The 15,183-nt window shown below is 32.8% G+C and overlaps 1 protein-coding gene and 1 long non-coding RNA gene across 2 annotated transcripts; one reads left to right on the top strand and one right to left on the bottom strand.

Moving 5' to 3' along the window:
• The first annotated feature begins 1,939 nt into the window (after positions 1–1,939).
• LOC107774398 (ribulose bisphosphate carboxylase small subunit, chloroplastic 2) lies at positions 1,940–3,408 on the top strand. The gene is made up of 3 exons (XM_016593918.2): positions 1,940–2,209; positions 2,711–2,845; positions 2,990–3,408. Exons 1-3 carry the CDS (start codon positions 2,030–2,032, stop codon positions 3,218–3,220), a joined length of 546 nt encoding a protein of 181 aa, XP_016449404.1. The 5' UTR covers positions 1,940–2,029; the 3' UTR covers positions 3,221–3,408.
• An 8,339-nt stretch (positions 3,409–11,747) lies between these two features.
• On the bottom strand, positions 11,748–13,543 carry LOC107774401 (uncharacterized). The gene is made up of 3 exons (XR_012704253.1): positions 13,293–13,543; positions 13,138–13,201; positions 11,748–12,119 (listed from the first exon to the last, which is right to left on the bottom strand). It is a non-coding gene; the product is annotated as an uncharacterized LOC107774401 (long non-coding RNA).
• Positions 13,544–15,183: the final 1,640 nt, after the last annotated feature.

Below are 15,183 nucleotides of genomic sequence, written 5' to 3'. Positions count from 1 at the left end.
TTACTTCCTATATTACTTGTCTTGGTTGTTTTCTTTCCCTTTTTGATTGATGTCAAAGGGGTAGAACATGTAGAGAAGTAATTCAACCACTCAGGGGGAGCAAGCATCAACTCAAGGGGAGCAACTTAGGAAGTGAAATAAAAAGGAAAGTCTCATAATTAATGTTTATTCTCTCTTGATTGTCTACATCAAAAAGGGGGAGATTGTTAAGTTAATTCCAAGGTTTCAATGATGACAATGTTCACTTATTTTGTTTTGCAGGATTCATCAAAAGGTAAGAAAACTAATGAGAAGTTGTCCAAAGATGTGATTACTAAACTAATAGATAAGAATAAGGAATCAAAAATCAGCACATCCATTCGGCCCCAATCAAAGAAAATCATATTACAAATCAAGGAGCTATTGTCAGCAAATATTCAGTATCCTTAATTAAACTCAATCAAAGGCTTGATTATCTCGTAAATGAAAGCCTGTGGCAAGGAAAGTCACAATCGAATCTGGCCCTTCCCAAGAGCAGGATTCGAAGAGGCACCCCTTGGGTCAATCCTCTTAAAGATCTCGTACCTCATTTTCGGTCAAGGTTTTACGGCTCTTTCCTCTCCTATAAGAAGTTTGCTAAGATCAAATGGAAGACTTGTGAAACTATACACATTATTTTCTAAGTCTCTCTGCTTCTTAGCCTAAACGCCGTAATCCTTAGTTTACTAGTGTCTTAAAAGATAGGAAAAGTTAGAACACAAAAGAGAGTTGTGTCACTATTCAAGATTCATTGTTGCTGTACTTCGTTGGTGGTGAACGAATCAAAACCATATGTACTGTAATACTTTCAAAATCTAAAGGAACCCTTGTGACCCAAGGGAAACAGGATGTAAGCACCACATCTCTACTTCTTAGCCTAAACACTGTAATCCTCAGTTTATCAGTGTCTCAAAAGATAGAAAGAATTAGAAAACAAAAGAGAGTTGTGTCATTATTCAAAATTCATTGTTGCTATACTTCGTTGGTGGTGAACGAATCAAAACCATCTGTATTGTAATACTTTCAAGATCTAAAGGGAACCCTTGTGATCCAAGAAAAACTGGATGTAAGTACCACACCGGTACCAAACCAGTATAAAATTACTGTGTGTTATTCTCTCTACATTTATTGTTATCTTACATTCTGCTCTTAATCTAGTCAAATAAAATCATCATTAGTCGACCATAATTCACCCCCTGTACTTTCAGTTTTTGCACTGTGTTGTAATCTTTGGAGGTAAGGCAATCCCTCCTCCTTTCATTAATTAAAGATAATACAACACGCCCAAATATACTGAAAATTTTAATTTAAAAAATTATGAAAGGAAGTACTCCAACACACACTTCTAAACCATTGTACCGTTTGCAGGGGGATACTTTAACCATCACACCTAGTTTTAGACTTGGACATTAATTCTTTAAACGGTTTAGAAGCATTTATAATTTACATTATTTAGCCACCACAAAAATGTAATTCTTGGAAACCTGGACCTTGAAATCATCAAAATTTGAAAGAAAGATAAGTATATTGATGTGAATTGACAAAAATTGAAAATGATTTGCATCCAAACAAAAAGTTTGAATCGTCTGCACACAAAGGAATGGTCTCCCAATCCAAGCAAAAGGACTACAAGTCGCAGCCAATGCAGATGACAAGAAAACAAATAAAACACTGACCCAAAAGAGAAATTAACCAACCATTTTTACACATTCATATCCTATTCCTTACCCCATCTCGGATGAGATAAGATCAATGAGATTCTGCCACGTGGAACCCCTTATTGTGGCATATGTAAATAGCTTTGCTAAAATTCAAAAAAAAAAAAAGATCCCCCAATTGCTGCCCTTTCATGTGGTCATTAATTTAATTTGTAATGTCAAGAACCACATAATAACGGCTACCATTCCTCTCATCTTAAGATGAGGTTTCCTCAATTTGTGTCCGTATGTGCAACTACATCGTTATATATAGAGGAGGCAATAGCTTCAAGCTAAGCAATTAATATTCAGAAATGGCTTCCTCAGTTATGTCCTCAGCTGCCGCTGTTGCCACCGGCGCCAATGCTGCTCAAGCCAGTATGGTTGCACCTTTCACTGGTCTCAAGTCCGCAACCTCCTTCCCGGTTTCCAGGAAACAAAACCTTGACATTACTTCCATTGCTAGCAACGGCGGAAGAGTTCAATGCATGCAGGTTTGTACTAGGAGTATATAATATTTGGATTGAACTTATATACGAGAGTGACATTCTTACTATATCTAAACCTCTTTTAGCTTTAGGAGATAACTTATCTTATTTTTTTTTGGATGATTACTTGTAATTAAGGAACTATACTTGTAATTAAGGCACTATACTATGTTTCGAAAAGAATGACACATTTCTAAATTTGAAAACAATTTAACTTTAAACTTTTTATTTTATTCACTTTACTTTTAATGAAAAGCTTTTATAATCATACAAATGGTATAACCCCACAAAACTTTTGCCCCTCAAGCTTTTAGAACCACATATTTCAAATACTTTATTTTGGCTTAAACTTTGTGTCAAGTCAAATTACATCATCTAAATTAAAACAGACGGAGTATATGCATAGAAGATCACAAAATTCATTGACACCCCAATGTTAGATAGAAAATGTTATGTTCCATACTTGTACTGAAGTTAGTTTAAATTTTTTATTTGGGATATATGTAGGTGTGGCCACCAATTAACAAGAAGAAGTACGAGACACTCTCATACCTTCCTGATTTGAGCGAGGAGCAATTGCTTAGGGAAGTTGACTACCTTTTGAAAAATGGATGGGTTCCTTGCTTGGAATTCGAGACTGAGGTCACCGTCTATTATAAATCTTGCTACTATTATCAAGCATACCTAACATGAATTACTCAATCCTAACTAATTTGGGATCAAATGTAGTTGATTAATGGTATTTATCTCATGTTAATGTTTTGTTTATCTTGTGGATATGTACAGCACGGATTCGTCTACCGTGAGAACAACAAGTCACCAGGATATTATGATGGTAGATACTGGACCATGTGGAAGTTGCCCATGTTCGGGTGCACTGATGCCACTCAGGTCTTGGCTGAGGTAGAGGAGGCAAAGAAGGCTTACCCACAAGCCTGGATCAGAATCATTGGATTTGATAACGTCCGTCAAGTGCAGTGCATCAGTTTCATCGCCTACAAGCCCGAAGGCTACTAAAATCTCTATTTTTAAGACAACTTACCGTATGTATTCAGGGGAAGTTTGTTTGAATTCTCCTTGAGTTTTTCCCCGGAAAAACTGTTTTGGTTTTCTTTTGTTTTAATTCCTTCTTTCTATTCGGTATATATTTTTGAATTCCACTCAAGTTTATGAGAACTAATAATAATCATTTGTTTCTTTACTAATTTGAAACATGTTCTCTGGCATAAGTCAACATCCGGTCAACTTTACCAACTACTCTTTCTGTCCCGGAGTCTTGTGCTTTTAATTTTCCCTTTTGGATAATAATTTATATACATGACTATTTATTTCAAAATGAAGATAGAAGAATTCATGCAGTCGACTCTAACTAGTGTTGCGTACGTTGAGCCTTAGTCGTTTAATTGGTGTTGACGCTGACAAATGCATATACTTTTAATTGGTTGATCAGCCTTAATTTAGGATCTTCTCGTGGATTTTTATTAGTTGATCACTTCTGGAAATTTAGCAAATTTTTATCTTTAGGATATTGTCCTCGATTCAAGGACGACCCTGTTTAAAACTTAATTTTAGGATCCTATTAGAATTCCAGCCGTGTGATGGAAGATACTAATAATAGGATCATATTAACTAAACTTCAGTTTTTCGGGAGAATGTTACATAATATATCTAATATCATTTGAATAAAGATTTGAAAGAGTTTTTCCAATTAATTAGTTATCTAATTATCATTTTTGAAATTATGTAATCCTCTATATATACTCATTTAATTTCATTTGTCTATATAAGGTTGCCATTAGATTGCTCCCATTCTTGAAACTAATTATATATATCGTAAAATAAAGAAGAAGAAAAAATGACGATTGAGAAAGGGCTGCCAAATAATAAGCTAAAGCTGCAATTAGGCATGGGCTTCCTGTTATTCCAGACCGGTTGTCTAGCGATTATCGTAATTTGTTTAAAGACATCACAAACTGTTTTGTACGAAATGATATTGAAGCGACAAGATACTCTTCCTTACCAAAAACAATTACTACTTGAAGTTATCTTTTACAATATAACTTTAGCCATTACTAATTTGCTTAGCATTGTTAACATTGTTGTTTTCATCTTATGCTCTTGATATTCATCATGTTTGTGTTGCTTCCATTTCTCTCACCAGTGATCGAGAGCTGCCTAAATTAATGCTGTTGGATATATATATATATATATATATTGAGTTAACTGCGTTTCTGTAGCCTTTCTTTCTTTCTTTTTTGTCAAATAAATTGCATTAATTATGTCAATTTGCGTGTTAAGAGTTTGATTAGTAAGCGTGGCGTGTTCCATATTTTAATTACCATTGCATTATCTTTTTTTATTAGGAGCACTTTCATTTTCCAGGCATCCCTTTTAAGTAACAATTTTTTTTCCTTCCAAAGTTCATAAACATGCCTTATTTTTGCATTGTTTCTCAGTTTCTTTTTGTTTCTTGTATTAGGGCTTCGTTAATCCAGTTTCAGGAGTACTAGGATAAAGTTTATTAATCTTCCTTTTGTCATTTTCAATGGGGAAAGAATTAAGGGAAAAGGGCCAAAATTATTCTTGTACTTTGTTAAATAGTTTAGTTTACATCTATCATCCGTTATACTTTTCGTTCAAATTTAACCCTACTGTTAAAATAGTAAACAAATTTGTCCCTAACCCTAACGAATGTCCATCAAAGCATTGGGACCCCTCAATTAAAATGCCACGTAATTAACCTCACCACCCCAATTGGGACCCCTCAATTAAAAATGCCACATAATTAACCTCACCACCCCCAATACCTCTCTTCCCCTTCGATTTCTTCTTCCATCAGCAGCTTCACCACCCAAAAGCCTCAATTTTTCACCACAAAATAGCTTCAAAATCAGAATTTAATCAATAATTTTCAGCCTCAACAGTATATTCAAGTAACATAACATGAACTTCAACAACTGCCGAAGAACATGACAGACCCATTAGGTATTCTTCAAGCTTTTCCAAACCCTTTAATGGTGATTTTAGTCTCCTTTCAAATACATCTGCCAAATCAGTACTAACCGGCCACCATTAATGCCACCATTAATTGACAGACCCACCTTCTTCACATAAATCCCCCACCGTAACTCCTTCATTTTTTTTCACATTCTCAGCCATAGCAAAATAATGAAGAACCAAACAGAATAAAATGAAGAACAAACCAAAAGAAAGAATAGACCTTTAGTGACCAAGATCAGAGTGACTCTTTTGGTGGTGACTGTAGCTTCTTCTTTTTTCTGAATGGGATTAGAAAGAGGTGGTAGTGAGAGGTTTTCCCGATGAAGATTTGAATAAAGCGTACAGTCGCTGAATTGATTTGAATTTCTTGCCGGAATCGGGGGAAAAAACTGGCAGTTGATGGTGGACGATAGAGATGGGTAAAATCAAAATGGGAATGTCTTTTTAATTTTTGGTTTTTTTATTTTGTAAATCTATGCAATAAATACGATATTGTAAAAACAAATGGTGACATGGACTCCAGCTGGCATTTTATTTGCTGAGTCCATTGCCATAATGGACATCCGTTAGGGTTAGGGACAAATTTATTTACTATCTTAACGGTAGGGTTAAATTTGAACGGAAAGTATAACGGAGGAGAGATATAAATTATTTAACAAGGATAATTTTGGCCTTTTTCCTAAGAATTAACAACACATTGACAAAATTGTCTAATTTTCATAGGGGTGGGCATATTTCGGTCGGAACCGAAAAAATCGACCGAACCGAATTCTTTTTTATTTAGGTTTCGGTTATTCGGTTTGTTCGGTCGGTTTCGGTTTAAAATTTTAAAATTTCAGTTTTTCGGTTCGGTTTTCGGTTATTAAGTTTTTTAATTCGGTTAACCGAAAAACCGAATTATTAGTATATATGTTATTTAAGTTATATATACGCTAAGCCCATAGGTAATAAATTAATACTATTAGGTCTAATCTATCAAAGAATCAACCCAATTAAGTAAGTCCATCAACTTTCCAATCTCAAAGACTTTCCCTCTATTAAAACTTCCATAGCATATGTGATAGATACCGGGAGAATTTCACACAGAGTTGTAATTTACACTATGTTTGAATTTTATAATCCATAATAGTGTGCAAAGTTTAATCTATTTTTTTTCTATAAACACAATATTTTCAACAATTTCGAAGTTTTGAGAAAAATCAACAAATTCACCGGTCGTATTATTACATAGAAGGAGTCCGATATGATATTATTCAAACCGAAAACCGAACCGAAATAACCGAACCGAAATTAGAAAAACCGAACTGAACCGAACTTATTTTAGTTCGGTTTCGGTTACTACTTTTACAAAACCGAAAACCGATTAACCGAACCGATTTTCTTCAAACCAAACCGAACCGACCGAATGCCCACCCCTAAATTTTCAAGCAAAACCAACATCTTCAGGGCTTTTGCATCTATACCCGATTTTGGAGTCACAATTGAACTTATACCCACTTTGCAAAAAAGTTTGCAAGCGTACCCAATTTACGATAACTTCAGACTTATGGGTCTGAAGTTATAAAAAAATGTCTGAAATGAAAAATTTGCACTTCAAATGCACTTAAGGCAAATAGGTCTGAAGTGAAACCAATGGTTTCATGCACTTAAGGCTAATAATTCTGAAGTGAAAAATTGCACTTCAGTAAGTTTGAATTGGAAATTTGCACTTCAGATGCACTTAAGGCCAAAAAGTCTGAAGTGCAACAAACGTTTTCATTCACTTAAAGCCAATAAGTTTGAAGTAAAAATTTGCACTTCAAATGCACTTAAGGCCAAAAAGTCTGAAGTGCAACAAACGTATTCATTTACTTAAGGCCAATAAGTCTGAATTGAAAATTGCCCAGAAACGAAAATTTGTTCTTCGAGTTATAACAATCCAATATACGATTTAATACCTAAATCTACTCCAAATGAGCTCAAATTTGAAACATAGCCTCCAAATATCATCAGGAACAAACTCCAATCATTAATTTGTCAAAACAACAATAAATCTAATGAACCCATTTTGCAATTAAGAAAAAAAAAAAGAAGAAACCCTAAGCAATAGTAAAAAATAAAACATCATAACAGCTCACCATCGTAAAACATCATAAACTACATTAAAATATATTCACAACCACCATATAAAATTATTGTCACCCGAAGAAGAAGAAGAAGAAGGAGGAGGAGGAGGAGGAGAAAGATGCTTAAAGTTGTTTAAAAAGGGGTACAGGTTAAAACTTTTTTAAAAAGTGGATATAGATTAAATGGGGGCGACCAAATAGGGCGTCCGTGCAATTTTTACCACAACTTCCATATATTCTGGCGAAATTGTGCAAAACGAACACACCCCTTTTTTAAATTTTTGTTTGTTTGATACAACACTTGATGTAACTGACGAAGTTCATATACATTTGTTAGAGAGACTTTTATTTTTGGGCACTACACAAAAGAAAAACAGGTAGAAAAAAAAAAGTCTCTTAATTAGTAGTAGCAGTTCCTGTTATGATGATGATCCTTCATAAAAACGCAAGAACTCTTCATAACTGTAAGGGTACCAAATCCATTCCATAATCTTATCATCTTTCTCCTCCTCAAAATCCCAATTATAAGCTCTCCATAATTCTTCCCCTGATCTTTCTGGAGAATTAGTTTCCATCCATTTCTCAAACTCCACTAATTGAGGATAATTATTCTCCTCCAACACCATTGAAATGTTGCTCCCACCTGATAATGATGTGTTTTTGTAAGTTACTGTCTCTTCTTGATCAGGCCAGAAGTCAGAAAACAAAGCGTTAAAATCTATACAAGTCTTTTCAAAATTTTCCGCTTCGCTGGTTTCTATTATCAGTCCCAGCTCTTCGTAATCTTTCACATCTAAAGGTATTATTTCCTCAGTATTTGCATTTTGCAGCTTTTTCTTCTCTTCTGCTTTTCTTTTGATAATCTTCACCTCATCACCTTCGTAAAGAGATCCCATTAAAAAAAATGGAGACAGAAAGATTAGAAGTGAAAAGAAGAAAATTAAAGAGAAGATTTTCTACTACTGTACTTCGATGAGTGCAGGGACTGAGTGGGGAAGTACTGGAATATATATTGAGGGGAGCAAAGCTAAGGTTTTTGGATTATATGCGTGCATGCATGAGTCAGCACATAATCGGACACAAACCTCTCACTCTTTTTTCTTCCTCAAAATTGTCTTGAATTTTTAATACTTGAGAAGGCATTAATTTGCTTTTTCTTTTTCATGCAAAAATTAAAAGGTTTGATAATCTGATTACATTTATTGAGAACTAAAATCTGATTACATGTATTACTATTAAAATTTCTACTAGAAGTGATTGAAGATAGATAGAGACGAAGCTGGCTAGCTAACTCTTGTCCGTTACGAGAATAAAATTATATACTATATTAAATTTAATGAAGCTTGTCTAAAATAATAAAAGTAATTAGGTAGTTTAGAAAAGGTCATCATGACATCATATTAAAGTTATATAAAATGATACAATAATGCATTACAACGTAGCAGGGCGCCCTTCCATAAGCAAGTAAAACAACCGCATTAGGCCCCATATTTGTGGGGGGGCCCATTTTTTGTTATACCTAATAGACTCCATATAAGTTTAAAAAAGAGTTTTGTAAATTAAAAAATTTTGATTTCTTTCTTTAATAAAAATAGAGAAGAAGGATTTGCAACTGCTGTGATTTCTATCAAGGAAATTACATTTGAAATGAATATCGAACCCGAATTTCGTAAGAAACATGTGATATATAGGAAGTAACAATTTTGATACGAATGTTGATAATAAAATCTCAAAATATTTCGAAGAGTCCTTTAGAGTTGATTACTTTTATACATAATAGACAAGGCTATTTTTTCACTTCAAAATAGATTTGAACAATTCGAAATATATGAAAATATTTTTGGTTTTCTATTTGGCAGTAAAACTAAGATCACTAGATGTTGGAAATTTGAAAAAATATTGCCTTAATCTTGAATGTTCCTTAAAGCATAATAATCAATTCAATATTGATGGTTTAGATTTATTTTCTAAATTAAAAATATTAAGAAAAATAGTACAATTAGAAGATAGCAGTTTAAATGATACACTTAATCAAATAAAAATATTTAATTCTTTTCCAAATGCCTAAATTGCTTATGAAATAATGTTCATAACTCATGTTACCGTTGCTTCAGCGGAAAGAAGTTTTCAAAATTAAAATTGATAAAATCTTACCTAATAACAACAATGTCGCAAGAAAGGTTAAATGGATTAGCTATATTGTCAATTGAGAAATACTTATTAGGAGTTATTGATTATAAGAAAATTATTAATAACTTTGTATATAAAAAAAGTTAAAAAAATAGACTTCAAATAAATAATAATAAAATTTTAAAAATTTAAAGCCCCTCGTAAAGTTTGGCTTTAGGCCACAAAATTGGTCGGGCCGCCCTAACAATGTAGAGAGATTATATATTACATGATCAACGTACTTTTAACATGTTGTAACATGTTACATGTTGTACTTTTCAAGTTACTAACTGCACATATTATATACGATTTACTTATAACTATTTTATAATTAGTGATCTACTGATGTAATACAAGTTTGCACCACTAGTGAGTGAAAGTTAAACTCTTATCTTACTAAGTATTACTTCCATTTGTTTCAAATAGAGATTCTCACTATTTTCATATTAGTTTGTTTAAAAAATATTGACACCTTTCAATATTTCCTTAATAAGAAGCACGTATAGCCTCATAAATGCTATGACAGATTTCAGACCATAAGTTTCAAAATTTTTACAGTCACACAAATGATATAACTTATTTAAGATTACATATCTCAAAAGTCTCCTCTTATTTATTTAAGTTTGTGTCAAGTCAAACTAAAACGATCTCTTTAAAACGAAGGAATTAGTTTAAATAGTTTGAGGAAGAAATCAATTCAAAAATTTAGGAAATGGACCAAAAGAGAGGGCTAAAAACGTCATTTACTGGAACGGGAAATAGCACATAGGAGTAGCATAAACCTGTAATCCCCAACAGGCAAAAGTAGAAGTCTCCAAAAAAACACCGACCACTTTTTGGGCACATGGATGAAATTTACAATGTGAAAGGCTGCTTCTTGTTTTTGGTATTTTGTGAGTTTTAGAGCTTATACAAGGTTTTGCATGGGAGCTAATCACTCGTACTACACAAGTGGCAGTGAGTGTCTAGAATACTCTTTAGGTGTCAGTTTGTCTAGAATACTGTAAGTGACCTCGATCGGTTTGTTTCTTTTTAGTAATGAACTCGTACTTCAATTTTGGTGGTTCTGTAATTGTAATGGCATGGCGTCAGTCTTTTGATTTTTCTAGTACTCTGAAACAGTACGCGTACGAGGAGATAGTCTAATAAATTCGAGGAAGAAATGTGGCAGTCTTTGGTTTATATAGTGCCACTGAAAATTTGGATTGAATACAGTGGTAAAAGTTTGCATCCAATTCTTATAATTGCGCTGAATTAATTATGATACTCAGTGCCACTACTGGTACAAGTTCTACGATGCCTTAACTAGCTGGACAGAGGCGAAGCCAGGATTTGAAGCTAATTGATTCGGGATTCTATCCATTCTAAGTTATTGGGTTCTAAATTAATAATTTATACATATTCAATTAATTTTTAAAAGCAAATATAGAGTTTGAACCAAAGCTACTAGATTCGGTCGAACCCTATCCAAAGCTCTAGCTCCGTCCCTGATTCTGAACGCTCCACTTGTTTCGCTCGTTTTCTCTTTCCTTCTAACTGCGAAAGATATTACGACAAATTGAAATTGTGTATCAGTGATCATTGATCTTGTGACATAAATAAGATTGACGTTCATGATTGCGACCACCTTGTGTGTTGCTACCCTTGCTTCTCTGGCTACACTAAAGAACTCTTCAAAAAGGACCATAGGTTTCTGTCTTGGAAGGTTCGATAAAGCTTTAGAGAAAATATATTTTTTGGAAAGGTCGATAAAGCTTTAGAGAAAATAAGAGCAGACATCTATTTGGGGTTTCCTGTAAGTTGCAATTGGTGTATTGTGTTATACAATTTTCCATATATATATATATATATATATATATATATATATATATATATATATATATATATAGAATAACAAAACTAGCTAGCAACATATGGACTAGATCATCCAAATGAAAGAAAAATACTATAACATATGAAGAGGATCATATAACTAAGATACCATTTATAAAGGACCACCGAACGGAATATATCTCCCCACAATATAAACATACAGATCCACCATATATACAATATTACATATTTTCAAGAAAATTACTCCTGTACACTTACATATATACAGTCAACGAACAAAATTTATCACCTATCAACCACCTTACATCAAAATTGCTAGAGCGACATCCTTGCATAATATACAAGAAAAATTCAAACTTGCCTCTATTGCTAATTACCGTCCAAAACTTGTGTCTTCTTTTTCTAGTCAAAATTTTCTTTTATCTTTTTCTTTTGGATAGGTTATAGTAAAAAAGTTCACATTCAGCCGTTAAAATTCCTTTCATTTACAGTTCACAATTAAGGAAGGTTCAAACCATAGCAGTCAGGCGAGAGTTCTGGCAATCAAAGCCTTCCACTCTATTTGTTGCTTGAGTTGCCTTAAGTCTTGTCCTTGCGCATGAGCTTCCTTTACAACTCGACGATGGAGAAGGTGAAGCTGAAGTAGATGGACTTGGTGATGATGATAAAGTACAGGTTAATTGCTTTCCATAGTTTGCAAAGTACACATCATGAATTAATGGATTCATCGCTCGGCTAGGTGGTGACCCTGTGAAGAATGGAGGGGATGATGACAAGAGCGATGCTGATCGCATTGCAGCTACGCCATCCTGTTAGACCACATAGGAACTTGGATGATCAATTTTAGAGTTTCCAATTGAATTAATTAAGTAATTAACAGAAGACACATTTGAAACAGTGTTACAGCTACCAACAAAACAGCAGCAGGTTAAGTGTACAAAGGCCAAAAAAGGTATGTGGGACAGTTGGTAAGTAAAAAAGATGATCTATACAGTCAAAGAGTATTCTGGTAGTGCACATTTAGTACTCCGATAAAGTTTGATATCAGGAGGACAGTTAAAAACATTTAAGGCAATGAGATTTACTGTGTTGAATGCCTATTGAGGACACAAGCTGTGGAGGTTTGCGACCATATATCATGTGATTCACACATCAGTTATTCCTACATTTCCATTTTCCAATAATTGCCATGACAAGCAAACAACTTGATAGAAATGGTAACTAACCTGCGATAAAACGTTAAAATACACTGATCGTGTAAAAGATCTATATACTACTACCATGTTTAAACTTAAGTTATCAAAGGGACTTTGCAGAAAGCACTGCAGGCAGTTTGCAACACGGTATTGTTGTTGTGAATGTAAGATCGCATCGTCCTAAAGTTTGAAATCATCAACAATTGGCAGATGAATATGTTGATTTTCAGAGTGACAAACTACATATAGTTGCAACTATATCCTGCATAACAGGGACTCTCCATTCTTCTACCTTACCCTCTGACATGGAAAGCCTTTAAGAAAAAACTAATTCAAATTTATACTACAAGATTTATCATGTATAAATTGCCTTAAATCTGAAAATGTACATATAAGTTCGTGGGAAAATGCTTAGTGAAATAATAAGAATATCATGCAATCCTTGAAAAATTAGGTCAATTTTTCATGACAAATAATGTGAATATTTTTTTTTTTTGGCAGTAATTATAAGTCGGGTGATCATCCCATAAAGAGTGACACAAAGAAACGAAAGCAACAAACAAAGAGTTTCAAATCCATAGAGATTACATTGTAATGTGCTCAGGCCAGAAATATATAGAAAGTCCCCTACCTCTTTTAGGATGAGATCAAAAAGTTCTATTCCAGCTTTTGAATCCAAGGTTTCAGCTTGATTACTGTTAATCCTCCATTAAAAAACCCGGAATTAATTACAGAATTAAGGGTAACCAATTAAAAATATGGACAAAGAGAAAGAGATCAAATCACCTCAATTTGGAATGACAAATTGGATGCCTTACTCGACGAGGTTTGGGACAAACAACTTGAATCATAGTATTAATGCCGCAATTCATCGTTAGAAATTAATCGGCCCAGAAAACTTCAATCGGCGGCAAGGGAAAAGCAACGGTCCATGGCTCTTGAAGGTGGCCAGTGGTGTTGGGAAAGTAAAAGGTGTAATTAACAAGAACTAATTAGTATAGTAATTAATTTTGGCAATCCCTGCTTTCCGAGGAATAAGCTTCTCGTACGGGGAAATACACATTTTTGGGGGAAATAATTAATCTTCATTGATTAATAAATATAATTCTAGGAATCTATCTATCTATATTATATTAAAAGGAAGGTAGTGAACCATGAAGTTAAGCCAAGTGGCAAGCCAAAAAAAAAATCACTTGACAATTTTAAGATAAACATTAAAAATTTAAATTATAAATGAAAACATAATTAATGGAAGTAGTAGTTTAATAAGAATTATTTTTTACTTATGATACAAATCTTTATTTTATTATTAAATATAGATTTTAATCTGGAAAATAAATACCATATAGTAGTATAATTTAATTAATTCTTTTTTGTATAATTATGATAGGGACGAATTAATTAATTAATTGATCAATCTTTGTAACTCTCCTTATTTTGGTACAATATATATTACTGTAAGTATCTTTAATTAAAATTTTGTGTATAATTCAGTTATGGTAGGTATCCATTTTTGAGAAAGAATCATAAATTTTCATTTTGTATCATACACATTAATTTTAAGTTGAAATAATAATTCTTTATTTAGTACAAGCTTTGTATCTGACCTTATTTGGGTAAAATATACATTACTGCAGGTATCTTTAATTAAATTTTGTGCATAATTCAGTTATGGTAGGTATCCTTTTTTGAGAAAGAATTAATTAAATTTTCGTTTTTTATCTTACACATTAATTTTAAGTTAAAATAATAATTATTATTTAGTACAAACTTTTTATCTGACCTTATTTGTGAAAAAATATGCATTACTATAGGTATCTTTAATTAAATTTTATGAATAATTCAGTTATGGTAGAAATCCTTTTTTAGAAAGAATTAATTAAATTTTTATTTTGTATTTTACATCTATATTATATTAAAGGAAATAGTATTAAAAATAAACAAGAGGACAAAGGAAAAAGATAAAAAAAAATTAAAGTTGGTGGTTAACAAATTTTAATTAACAAAAAAAAACGAAGGTTGAAAATTCAAAAAAGCCCAAAGCTAAAAGAAAATGAAGATCTGTATCCTTTCTTGATCACACTTGCTCTTACATATATATTTATACATACTTTTTTTAAAAATTAGGATTTCAGATGCTTACGATGGTCTTTCCTTAGAAATCTTTATTTAAGCAACTTTTGCTTATGTTTGGCTTCTCTACATTGCTTAGGGTTTAGCTTCCACACAAACTACTGCAAAATATGGCTCCAATCTATAACTATATATCAGTAAAATATCAATGTCCAAAATGAATTGGAATTTGAAGATCGTGTTGTTAGATTATGGCACGTTCTAGACCGTGAAAAACCAGAAAATCCTAACTCAATTGAATTAATTATTCAAGATGAAAAGGTGCATACTCTTTTAGCAGCTATTATTTTTTCATGTCTTTTGAGTTGTAATGTATTTTCTTCAAATTTGCGCCTTACTAACTTAAATTTCTTTCAAATTTTTTGTTTTAGGGAGATCGAATTCAAGCAACTATTGGAAGAGTTGTTATGCGTATTTTCAAAATAAAAATATATGAAATGGGATTGTATATTATGAAGAACTTTGTAGTTGGACCAAACAATCTGAAAATTAAGACCAACAAACATAAATTGAAATTGACGTTTTCTCATAAGACGAGTGTGGA

This window comes from Nicotiana tabacum, chromosome 3 (assembly GCF_000715075.1).
Source record: "Nicotiana tabacum cultivar K326 chromosome 3, ASM71507v2, whole genome shotgun sequence".
NCBI lineage: Eukaryota > Viridiplantae > Streptophyta > Magnoliopsida > Solanales > Solanaceae > Nicotiana > Nicotiana tabacum.
Note: the sequence above shows the minus strand (reverse complement) of the source record. Positions and strands in the feature narration are given on the sequence as shown.

Excerpts from the sequence above, each read along its gene's own strand:
- LOC107774398 (XM_016593918.2), top strand. The coding sequence starts at position 2,030 with ATGGCTTCCTCAGTTATGTCCTCAGCTGCCGCTGTTGCCACCGGCGCC. Across the intron at positions 2,210-2,710 it reads GAAGAGTTCAATGCATGCAG|GTGTGGCCACCAATTAACAA; the intron begins GTTTGTACTAGG and ends GGATATATGTAG. Across the intron at positions 2,846-2,989 it reads GCTTGGAATTCGAGACTGAG|CACGGATTCGTCTACCGTGA; the intron begins GTCACCGTCTAT and ends GGATATGTACAG.